The sequence below is a fragment of the Pinus tabuliformis genome, chromosome Q (assembly GCF_031772625.1).
Source record: "Pinus tabuliformis cultivar Carrire ecotype Pingquan chromosome Q, CPIR1, whole genome shotgun sequence".
Classification (NCBI taxonomy): Eukaryota; Viridiplantae; Streptophyta; class Pinopsida; order Pinales; family Pinaceae; genus Pinus; species Pinus tabuliformis.
Genome location: NC_142296.1, coordinates 19,122,014 through 19,134,865, shown reverse-complemented (window position 1 = coordinate 19,134,865; position 12,852 = coordinate 19,122,014). Strand labels below are relative to the sequence as shown.

Below are 12,852 nucleotides of genomic sequence, written 5' to 3'. Positions count from 1 at the left end.
CCATAGTGATTGGCGGTGTTAAAAGATTCACTAGTTGTGATACTAGCAATATGAGAATTGCTCAATGTGCTCAAGTTGAATGGTGTGTCTGAGCTGAGCATTAGATGGCTTGGTGTGTCCAAGCTAATATGGATAACTTGTTTGGTGTGTCCCAGTTGATGTTCACTTGATGTGTCTAAGATGAATGGAAGATGTCTTCATGTGTCCAAGAAGAGAACCAAATGACCCTAGTTGTAATGCATCCAACCTATTGGTCTTGGTCTCTATGATGCATAGGTGAGTGCAACTTAACTAGAATGTTTGGATGTGCTTCCTCGTGCTTAGGTGCATAAGTTGAACTGACCATTTGATCTTGCTTAAGCATGAGGATGACTAATGCACGTACATATGGCATAGTTGAGTTGAATCCTTGAAATGACCACCTATTGCATTTCCCTGCAAGAGAAGCTTGCTCACTCGTAAAAGAAGCTTTTAACATTGGGAGGATTCGATTGTGTCTCAGTTGAAAACTATATGTGGGGACCATATGTTGGTTGTGGACTTAGGGTGACATTATGGGATCAGAACCCTATATGCAAGTTGTTCTACGTGTCAAAACAAGATAAGACTCAAGGGGCATGTGTCAGTGAAGAATGGATACATTTATTGCACTCTTTAGCTCTTGGAATGTTAATGGAATTGGTTGCGCATACAAGGAAAGTTCATCAAGAAGTTGAATGAGCCATGAGAATAAAGGACTTCCTACTAGACCTGTGGTTGTTGTGGTTAGCTACCCATGTATTTCGATGGATAGTTGTTCCTTTATATGGACTTCTACAAATTGGTGATTTCTAAAAGAAGAAAATCCCCAATTGCACCAAAAGACAAACTTTGTTGATAACGAGCATCCTAAATTTCTAGGGGAGGATGCGTTGCAAAGGACTAGGTGTTAATAAAGACTTGACCTTACAGAAATTGAGACAAGTACTCATTAAGGGGGAGTGTCAGAATGAGTATCTCCTACTTGTCTCATGTGTTATATTAGATCATATTAAAGGTTGTGGCCGTTATTGTCATGGGTCATTGCAACATAAAGTTTGTGTCTACCTGAAGAGTTTTATTCTAATTCTTAAAAGATTGTTAGATCTAGTTGGATATGAATGGTTCTCTCCAACTAGTTGGTTCCTTTTTTGGTGTGCCGTTGAGATATTCTCAATAGTTTGTTGGTGTGCTAAAATAGTGTATCTATCTTAAGGCAAAGCTTGATGTATAAATATGTAACATTTTTTGATACTGAATAAATCACTCAACACAAAATTTTGGTGTGTGCAGAAACCATGTCTGCTCTCCTATTTCTCTATAACACAGGGTTTGTTTGTAATCTTCTTAAGGGACTCATTCATCCAAAAATGATGGCTATATAACAGTCAATTTGAGGATAAAAAAGTCCAAAGCTTATCTCACTATACGTACATCCATGGGTATTGTTGTTAGATGAGTTACTGATCAAGCAAGAAGGCATTTACAGTTATAAATCAACCAACAAAGGAATGTAACAGACAGGAAATTGAATACAACCACACAAGTAATAACTTAGGATTTATGTGGTAAAACCCTAACAGAGTGTCAAGGAAACATCCACAGGGCAAGGGATTGGAATCTTATTCAATCAATAAATGATTCTCCTTCCAATAGTTCGAGCATTCATCAGTTTTATATTAGCCTCCTCAGTTACATAACCGATGTTTCGGTATAAAACCAACTTGTTAATAAGTAATACATTATTTACATAATTAGTTGTCAATTTCCAACAAACTCCACCTTAACAATAATTTTCCTAATCGCTTGCCCATGCCCATTCATTATCTTTTCTGCAAGCCAAAAGAAGCTAAACACCATCGTAGCTTCTCTACTGTAATTGGCTTTGTGAATATGTCTGCACAATTCTCTCGTGTATGGACCTTTTGAAGAGCTACTTTTCCGTCATTGATCACATGTCTCAGAAAATGATACCTTACATCAATGTGCTTGGTTCTGCTGTGATAAGCAGGATTTGTAGCCAAATGAATAGCACTTTGACTGTCACAAAGTACATTCACTTTCTCCTGCGTCCTTCCAATCTCATGAAGTAGACCCTTTAACCAAATTGCTTCTTCACTGGCATCTGAAGCAGCTATATTCTCTACATCGGTAGTGGACAATGCAACTGTTTCTTGAAGCTTTGACATCCAACTAATTGCTCCACCTGCAAGAGTAAAGACATAACCTGTAGTAGATCTTCTTTTGTCCAAATCACCTGCATAATCAACATCTACATATCCGCAGATTGATCCTTCACTACCATTAAAGATGATGCAATGGTCACTTGTGCCTCTTAGATACTGAAGCACCCATTCCACTGCTCGCCAATGTTCTTCACCTGGATTTGCCATGAACCTGCTGACAACTCCAACTGCATGTGAAATTTCAGGGCTTGTAGATACCATCGCATACATTAAGTTTCCTACAGCATTTGCATATGGTACATGAGACATATACTGCTTTTCTTCATCAGTTCTAGGACTCAAAACTGAAGAAAGCTTAAAATGGGAAGCTAATGGAACATTAACAGGTTTCACATTGTTCATACATAACTTTTCAAGTACTTTCTCCACATACTTCTGCTGTGATAACCAAAGCTTACCATTTTTGTTGTCTCTGTGTATCTCCATGCCTAAGATATGTTTTGCTACTCCAAGATCCTTCATATCAAACGTCCTTGAGAGCTGAGCCTTTAACCTGTTGATCTCTTACATGCTTTTTCTTGCAATAAGCATATTGTCAACATACAAAGCTAAGATAATGAATATGCCATTGAAACTTTTGAAGTATACACAATGATCATACTCACTTCTAATAAAGTTCTAGCTCACCATGAAGGAATCAAACTTCTTGTACCATTGTCTGGGAGACTACCTCAAACCATACAATGATTTCCTGAGCTTGCAAACTAATCTTCTGCTGTGACCTTGTACAAAACCTTCTGGTTGTTCCATATATAACTCTTCATTCAAATCACCATGTAGAAAAGTTGTTTTAACATCTAAGTGTTCTAACTCAAGGTTAAGTAATGCAGTTAGGGCCAACACAGTACGACTAGAAACAAGTTTTACAACTGGTGAAAAAATCTCATGAAAGTCGATACCTTCAACCTGAGAATACCCTTTTGCTACCACTCTCGCCTTATACCTTTCGATACTTCCATCAACTTTCCATTTCAATTTGAATACCCATTTGCATCCAACAACACTTCTCCCTTCAGGAAGTTCTACAAGATCCTAGGTATTGTTCTTGGCTAAGTATTGTTCTTGGCTAAGGAATCCATTTCTTCTTCCATAGTCGTTTTCCATTTTCCGCTATCTATATCATCTACTGGTTCCTGATAACAAGAAGGTTCCCCATCTTTAGTAATCAAAGCAAAAGATGAAGCAAAATCTTCATACCTTTTGGGAGTTTTTCTTTCCCTTGTAGACCTTCTTAGAGTGACTCGTTCAGAAACTTCAACAACCTCCTTTGTATCTTCAACAACTTTTTCTCCGGAAGTCTTTTTTTCCTTTTGACTGTCATCGAAAGGTCTAGCCTCCAACTGAATTTGTTGATTTGGCGATACCTGTTCCTGTTCAATTCTTTCAACATTTGATTTTAGAAAAGAAGATTCATCAAATGTGACATCTCTACTAATGACTATCTTGCGCGATGTAGGATCCCACATTTCGATTTTGGATCTAATTTTGAACGCTGATTTTTAGGAATAAGAGAATAAGCATCACAGCCAAATATCCTTAAATGTGAATAATCACAAGACTGACATGTCCAAACCTCTTCAGGAATTTTACAATTAATTGTTATTGAAGGTGATCTGTTAACTAAATAACAAGCAGTGGATACTACTTCTGCCCACAACTCCTTTTGCAAGTTAGCATTGCTGATCATGCTTCTGGCTCTTTCCATAAGAGTCCAATTCATACGTTCGGCAACACCATTTTGCTGAGGAGTATAAACAGCAGTTTTGTGTCTAACAATTCCTTCATCGTTACAGTATTGTTCAAATTCTATTGAAGTGAATTCACCACCATTGTCAGTTCTTAAACATTTAATTGATTTGCCTGTTCTTTTCTCTACCATTGCTTTAAATTGTTTAAAGACATTGAATACATCAGCTTTCTTTTTTAGCATAAAGACCCAAACTTTACGGGAGAAATCATCAATAAACGTTAAAAAATATAGAGCACCTCCATATGATACAACAGGAGATGGTCCCCACAAATCATAATGAATATAGACTAAAATATCTTTTCTATTATGATTCCCAGTTTTAAATCTCTATTTACATTGTTTTCCATACACACAATGTTTACAAAAATCCAACTTCAAGGATTTCAAATCAAGAAGTGATTTACGTTTCATCAGTACCTAAAGACCTTTCTCGCTCATGTGACCCAATCACTGATGCCATAGACAAGTACCTTCTTCTTAGTTTTCTGACACAATCGTTGCTTCACTGACCTGAGTACTTCCTTTGAGTCTGTAAAGATTTCCGACCTTTTCTGCTTTCATAACAACTAGGGCGCCTTTAAAGACTTTCAACACTCCATTTTGACCTGTAAACTTATAACCATCCAAATCCAACACTCCCAAAGAAATCAATTTTTTCTTCAAATCAGGTACATGTCTAACACTAGTTAATGTTCTAACTGTGTTATCATACATTTTAATCCTGATATTTCCCATCCCAACAGTCTGACATGATACATTATTACCCATAAACACAGAACTACCATTTACATTTTCATATGAAGTAAACCAATTTCTGTGTGGACACATGTGATGAGAAGCACCAGAGTCTAACAGCCAGCTTTCAACACCCTGAGAGACATTACATGAAGTTTCATCTATCATACATAATTCTTCAGCAGATAAAACTTCGTCTATCATACCTGAATCAACCTGATTTGCTTCCTTCTTCGGGTTATCAGACTCTTGTCGTTTCCAACAATCTTTCTTCAGGTGTCCAATTTTATTGCAGTACCAACATTTTGCCTTACACTTCTTTCCCTTTGATTTAGATCTGGAAGACCCCCTTGTTTTTTCTCCTCTTTCCTTTGACCGTCCTCTAGCTATCATGGCTTCTGATGCAGCTGTTTCAGTACTAGATTTCCTTCGTACTTCTTCAAACAAGAGAGCTCCACAACTGATTCAAATTTCAAAGAATTAGCGGTGCTCAAGCTGATTGAAGTTACGAAGTGATCCCATGATTCGGGCAAAGAACACAGCAAGGTTATAGCTTTGTCTTCTGCCTGGATTTTAACTTCCATATCTGTTAATTGGCATATAAGTGTATTAAAAACATTCAAATGTTCTGCAACTTTTGAACCCTCCTTCATTCGAACACTGTACAGTTGTCTTTTCAGCTAAACTCTATTGGTTAACGACTTTGTCATATATAGTTTTCCCATAAACCTGAAGCTGTACTCTATTCAACAATGTTGAAGAGAACTTCATCCAGAAATTTTTTCAAAGAATCAGCGGTGCTCAAGCTGATTGAAGTTACGAAGTGATCCCATGATTCGGGCAGAGAACACAGCAAGGTTATAGCTTTGTCTTCTTCCTAAATTTTAACTTCCATATCTGTTAATTGGCATATAAGTGTATTAAAAACATTCAAATGTTCTGCAAATTTTGAACCCTCCTTCATTCGAAGACTGTACAGTTGTCTTTTCAAATAAATTATATTGGTTAATGACACTGTCATATATAGTTTTTCGAGTTTTTCCCATAAACCTGAAGTTGTACTCTCTTCAACAATGTTGAAGAGAACTTCATCCACCAGGCATAACCTGATGGTACTGAGAGCTCGGGCATCCAAGTCCTCCCATTCCGAATCAGTCATGCTTGCAGGTTTCTTATTTGCCCTGTCCAATGCCTTGTGCAACCCTTGTTGCACGAGCAAATCCCTAAATTTCAGTTTCCAAAGAGCAAAATTGCTCTTGCCGGTGAATTTCTCCACCTTGAATTTTGCATTCGACATCTTGGCCATTTCTTTCCTCCTAGGATTTCAGTCTTTCAACTAGGGTTTATTTTTGGTTTCCCTTTCTTCCAAAAAACTTTTTTTGGATTCAAAAAAAAAAATCCCCCTTTTTCAAACAAAAAACCCTTTCAACAGATTAAAAAAAAAAAAAGAAAAAAAAAATTTTCTTTTCTTTCCTTCAAATTAATGAAAATCCTTTGTTTTTCTTCCCTTCAAATTTTAATGAAAAACCCTTTGTTTTTCTTTCCTCCAAATTTGAACAGATCCCTTTGTTTTTCTTTCCTCCAAATTTGAACAAATTTCTGGAAAAAATTTCTTTCAAATTATTAAAAAAAAAATACCCGGATCTATTTCTGTTGATCGAATTCCTCTGGCGACAAGCAAGCCAGGCTCTGGGGTCCCTCCTCGATGGCTCTTCTTCTGGCGGCCTGGACTTATTGCTGCTGGTCACTGGTCGAATTTCTCTGGCGGCAATCAAGCAAGGCTCTAGATCCCCTCCTCGATGGCTCTGGCAGCACGCAGAGGCAGCATACTTCCACACACTTCCTGGCAGCACACACCAGACTCGAATTTCTCTGCTCTGGCAGCGCACTTCCGCACACTACCTGGCAGCACGCACCAGACTGGTCACAACTTCAACGGCTCTACAAGGCTCTGGAGCCCCTCCTCGACGCACAGCTCTGGCTTCATCATTCCACGACAAGTCCGCGGCAGGCTACGCCCTCCAGCACGGCTTCAGCACTCCACGACGGCAGCAGGCTACGCCCTCCTCTCCAACATCGGCATGGACTCTGCTGCGCAGCGCCTTAAAAAAAACTACGTTTCCTTTTCTTTAAAATAAAAACTGCGTTTCCTCCTGTAATCTTCTGCTGCTCCGTTGATTTAAACTGGCGTCTACTGCGGACTGGGTAATATGATGGCTCTCATACCAATTGTTGTTAGATGAGTTACTGATCAAGCAAGAAGGCATTTACAATTATAAATTAACCAACAAAGAAATGTAACAGACAGGAAACTAAATACAACCACACAAGTAATAACTCAGGATTTACGTGGTAAAACCCTGACAGAGTGTCAAGGAAACATCCACGAGGCAAGGGATTGGAATCTCTATTCAATCAATAAATGATTCTCCTTACAATAGTTCGGACATTCATCAGTTTTATATGAGTTTCTTCAGTCACATAACCGATGTTTCGGTATAAAACCAACTTGTTAATAATTAATACATTTTACCCAAATTTACATAATTAGTTGTCAATTTCCAACAGGTATTGTAATCTTTTGTAAATTCAAGAACACCTAAACCAAAATCTTCAAAGTGCTTTCGTAGAGCATAGTGATAGTCGAATCATTCAAAAAGACAAAATCCAGATAAATCATTACACAGTAAATTCACTGAGACAGAACATGAACAGGATGTCAGACCAAAGGTATCTGACGAAGGGTTATTTACCCTAGCATGGAGCCACTCAAGCTGTTAATGGATGTTCATCATTGGCATTGGAAAAAAGATATTTTTTAATTTTCTCTTATTTGATATTAATAAGTTGGAGGACTAAAAGCAAATTGTCTTTGTATTAGAATGCCTTATGCGTATCCACATTAAATCTTATTCTAAATTTTTTTTAAAATATATAATACCAATGATTTCCATAACAGGTTAACTCACCAAAATTATAAAGATTTTGGTACGCTTCTACCCTCAAATCATAAGGCAGTATATTAATTTTTTGAAGATCTAACCAGCTAAAATTGATTCAGTGGATAAGAACCACTACCATCATCGTCATCATCTTAAAATTCCCAAACAAACGTACCCTTTATGCAATGTAGCAACAGCTGTTTTCGTTTCACTCAGTGCACAAGATTGTTCTGGATGCTTATATTCCTGCGAACCAATGCTTTCAAGTTTTCAACAAAAATCAGAATTTGACAAAAAACAATGGTGTTACTTACGATGAGTTTGGAGAAGGCTCTGTTTGAAGCTCTGACAAATTGAAGAGTTCAGTTGCCTCCACGGCCCCCCAAACACGTTCCTCTTCGCAATGGAAAAGGAATCCGGTGAAGTAGCAGACACCAGCAAAGATGCCATGCCAGATGGGTAGATCTTACTGTTTTTCCGACCATAATTCGAACGAAAATATGTCTTTCTTTCCACCAATAAAGGTCGGTAATTGTTTAGCGCAATCCTCAAATACCGTCGTACCACCTGGATACCTTAGCCGGATATGGATAATTAGATTAAATGATCAAAGCGATTAAAGGATGGAACTTTGTGTTTTATCAATGAAATTAGAACGAGAAATGCATTTATTTCCATATAATCTTGCAAAAAAAAACATAATAAGATGTATGGCTGGAATCTTTCGGATATGAATGGTCTAAAAGTTTATTTCCAAAAGACTTAAACAATATGAATAAGTGTGAAATCCCTATTTTATAATAGGATGTATTTAACAAAAGTGTGAAAAAAATGTACGTATTCATAAATATAGATACTTATGATAAATGAGTATTTACTTAAAAAAAAAAAATGATGATTATGATTAATGTTAATTGACATTATATTGAACTTTAAGAAAGTAAGAGATTATTTAGATCTTTTTAACTTTTATTATGTACTAAAAAAAGTATTAGGATAAGTGTTTCAAGGTCATTGTAATTTTGATGACTTAAGAGGTTCAGAAGGTTAGTATTATGATAGATATTTTGAAATTGTGATCTAATTTGGGTATATGCAAGGCATTTTAGGAAAAAGTGTTTTTCATCTTTAACCATCTTAGTGCCACAAAGATGACATAATCTCACATCCCATAATGTTTTGGGAATTGTCCAATGCTTAGTTTTGCCACGCAGCAGGTGAGAATACATTCATATTTTAGCAATAGTAGGACTTCTAATCCTTCATGGTAATCATTTTATTTTCTTTAGTTTTACAAGTCAATATTTTCCTCCAAAATATCTTAAGATCTAGCTTTAATATGTGTGTATGCTTCTCTTGCTTTCTATTTATGTAGTGTGTTTTTTTCCCTTTTAATTAAGACTTTTTAAATTTTTATCATATCCAAATTTAAGGATTCATTAGAGGCATTCCTAATGGATTCTATAGCAAAGCTAGTTTTAGCTGGTTTTAATAGCTAAAGCAAGGTATCCATCTAGCCAAAGAAGATCAAGGTTGAAATCATTGCTTAGAAGAATAACATGGTTAGATGTAGTTATGGCATTAAAGTCTCCAAACAGGAGGATACTACCTTCATTTCTTAGGTTGTAAATATCTTGTTATAGATTTTTATGGGGGCAAATTTTATTTAGTTTGTTTTTCTTATAGAAAGTAGAATTGATGAGTGCAAAGTAACCTACTACTATATAAAACTTCTTAGCATTAAATATCTGAAATCTCCATGCAAATGTACTGATTTAGATGGTCTTTCTTATGATCTTGAATGTGAGGAGAAATGTTCATTCTTATGTAGAAAGACTTGCTCCAATCCCTATCTTAGAAGATTTGTTGTTCCAAGCCAACTACAAAACAAATATTTCAATGCTACGCAACTTAGATTCTTCAAGCTCCCAAATTTCAACTAGAGAAACAATATCAATGTCACTTAACATAGGCTTTTCACAACACGGAAAACCATGATAATTCCATGAGAAAATATGAAGTGTAACAAATTGTGATGTTCCTTTTTTCTGGTGTTCCTTATGGCATGGTTAGGACGGACTTTCAGGGTTGGAGGTAGACAAGTCACAAGTGCAGGTTTACTTCATCAATGGGCCCAAGGGCTTTTGGAGATTTTTTATGGGGCCTCGAGGAGTTCACTTGCCATCTTCCATCATCGGGAATGATTTTGCATAGCCCGCTTCTCGTTCCATTGCATTCTTATAATTCCCATAAAACGGGGCTATTATTGTGCCTAACTCAATTAATTATGCTTAAGGTGGCATTCCAAGAAGAATACTTGATGGAACACCTTAGTGTAATAGCTCATTGGAACCAGAACGAGAAGATTTACAAGATGGGATGGTTAATGGGGATTTTCAGTGGCCTGAGGAGGCATGATGGCCAAATTACATTTTCCCACATCAAAAATATTTTTTAATTGAATTAAGAAGAGGGAAATGTGCTCAATGATTAAAATAATAATAAAATAAGAATTTGTAGAGGGGTCCATCATATCTATAAAAGAGGAGGAGGAGGCCATTAGAGGACATCTTGGATTTGATCTTTCTTCTTGTATGAGAGGTTTGAAAACCTGGTTCTCTACTTCATTTGTAGCCCTAGTATGGAAACCCTTGGGTGATTTAGTGAGATTGAGCGAGTACCCATCTCCCCTTGGTGAATTCATCCAAAGTTCACAAGAGAGCTTAGCAATGGCATTTCAGTTCAGTTTGGAGGGTCAGCACAACATTGGAGTAGATTCTTGAAGCCAGTTTTCCATCTCAGCTATTTTGTTGTATCAACATGTAAACCCCAGTTTACTATTATAATAAAAGTTGAGATTGTTCATGTTCATGTTATTGTTAATTTGTTGTATTCTATTGGTTATCTTTTTACATGGCAATGTTCTTTAAATAAATGATAATTTTTATGGAGTAATTTTGGTTGAGTTGGATTTCCGCAAAATATTTCATTTGGGATATTACAATGGTATTAGAGTTGGTTTTCTTGCCAGCCTGAGGGTTTATTGCAGATCGAGTCAAGTGTGCTTGAGGTCAAATAGACTATTCTGGGGTAGATTATTGAAGTGCCACTACAGGGATAAACACATATCACACGTGAAATAAAAGACGTTGAATTGAAGATGAATTATTGTTCAAAGGGGTTGTAGTATCATTTTGACACGCCAAATCATTACTCAAAGGTCGAATTTATCTCTCTATGTATCTAAGCAGAAGTTGATTCCCTTGTTCATTGTAGTACTAAGGCCAAGTCATCGAACCCAGGGAGTTTAGTTATGTCCCGCTGAAGCTGAATTCATGAGGGCTGAAATTAAAAATCCCTAGTGCAATTGAGTCAAGTCGTCTGCCAACAACCACGCAAAGATCAGTCGGTTGACTATTTGTCAAGTCAAACAAGGGTGGGATTGTCGTGAGTAGTTAATTTGGTCGGTGTTTATAAACAAAAGTGTACCAAGCATGTTTTTCGCATTATTTACAAATTCGTGGCATACGTAGAGGTAGTAATAGACTCTGAAAGAGCCACGCCTCAGAAATACCAGATTTGTGAAGGAGTTGAGTGTGTTCACTTTGCAAGAGACCACTGATACGGAGGTGTTTGATTCCTTGTTGTATGTGCCCACTAGTGTGATTGGAACCTGTGATTGCTCTATTGTTAAGGGGATTCATGAACAAAGTACGATATGAGTATAGATAGTCGATAATTCGTGGGAGATCATGTGACCTGTATGCATGGTGTCGGTGTTGGTCATAGTGCTCAAGGCCTATAAGGAATGTCAATGTGATGACCAGATGATCTGGATCTCTTCAGCTACCAAAATTAACCAACTACATGTGCATGCTTTAGAGAAGATGAAACATAACGACAACCATCAAATCAAGAATACAAACACATTGATAACGAAATTCACTGGGTGTGGGTTACGTCTCCTAGCCCTTGTGTCAAGAGTGGGGAGGCCGCCTCATTAGTGTTGCAAGATGATGATGTACATGGTATATTCTTTGTCATTAAAAGCAAAATACCCTTAATCAGAATGGAATGTCTCTCCACAAGATGTTCTCAGGAACTCTCACTCAAATGAGCAAATTCCCTCAACAAGAGTGGCATGTCTCTCCACGAGACGTGCTATAGGAACTCTCACTCAAATGGGCCCTCCTGTTGATTTAGGGTAGCATCGGATGTGCTCTAGCCACAAAATATGGTGGAGAGGTTGGGGCACATGAGATCTCCAATACCCAAAAAGGGTTTGGGCAGATTCTAAACAAATAAAGAGATATTAAAATAATTAATATTTTTAATGGACTCCCTAAGTGAAAATAAAATATTAATGTGTATTAATATGAATATGTGTTAGAATGGTCCAAAAGACATAGATCAAGCCAGATCTAATATTAGTCGTTGATTAGGGACTTAATCTTGGCCGTTGAGACTCGGTTGTTGAGATGTCAACAGGAAAAGTATAAGAGGAGGCTTGAGGGTCACTTGGAGAGTACACCAGATGATCAGTCATTATATTCTCTAGAGCGGGGTTTGCTAAGAGAGATAGAATCAATGATCGGGAGAGCAGTTGAGGGGAATTGAGTACAGAGAAACAAAGAAGGCAGAGATTGTGCCTGGAGAGCAGCGTAGCAACCAAGAAGAGTGACACAGAGCCAGCAAGGGCTCACATAGGGCCACGCAGAGGTAGCCAAGTGCGGCGCAAAGCACCAGAGAGGCCAACATGTCTGACGCAGAGGCCCAGAAAGCTGACGCAGGGCCTCCTGGGACTGGCGCAGGCCAAGAAAGGCTGACGTAGGGCCAACATGAGACAGAGAGGGGCTAACACAGTCCAGATTGGGCAGACGTTGGGGTTGTAGAGCAGTTTTGTGCTGGAGAGCTGCCAGAAGGATTTTCCGGGGTTTCAGCAAGGAGATTTCTCTCAAACTGTGAGGTATAGTTGTTAAAGAAATTCTCTGTTGGGTAGGCCTGTTTCAGCACCCACATTGTACTCTGATATTGCTTAATAGGAAAACCCTCAAATAGCTGCACTGGTTTTCCCACTTTGGGTTTTCCCAGGGACATTGGTCCAAAAATAATGGTATCATGTGGTGTGTTTGTTCTTGTTAGACTTAGTTGTTGATCTGTA

The 12,852-nt window shown here is 37.6% G+C and overlaps 1 protein-coding gene across 1 annotated transcript in view; it reads right to left on the bottom strand.

Annotated features, from left to right (window-relative positions):
• Positions 1 to 8,226, bottom strand: part of LOC149218067 (uncharacterized) — a 162,095-nt gene extending 153,869 nt beyond the window's left edge. The window contains exon 1 of the mRNA XM_089383790.1: positions 8,006 to 8,226. Within this exon, the coding sequence (XP_089239916.1) occupies positions 8,006 to 8,141 (136 nt within the window). The 5' untranslated portion in view covers positions 8,142 to 8,226. The remainder of the gene's footprint in view (positions 1 to 8,005) is intronic.
• Between the last annotated feature and the right edge of the window lie 4,626 nt (positions 8,227 to 12,852).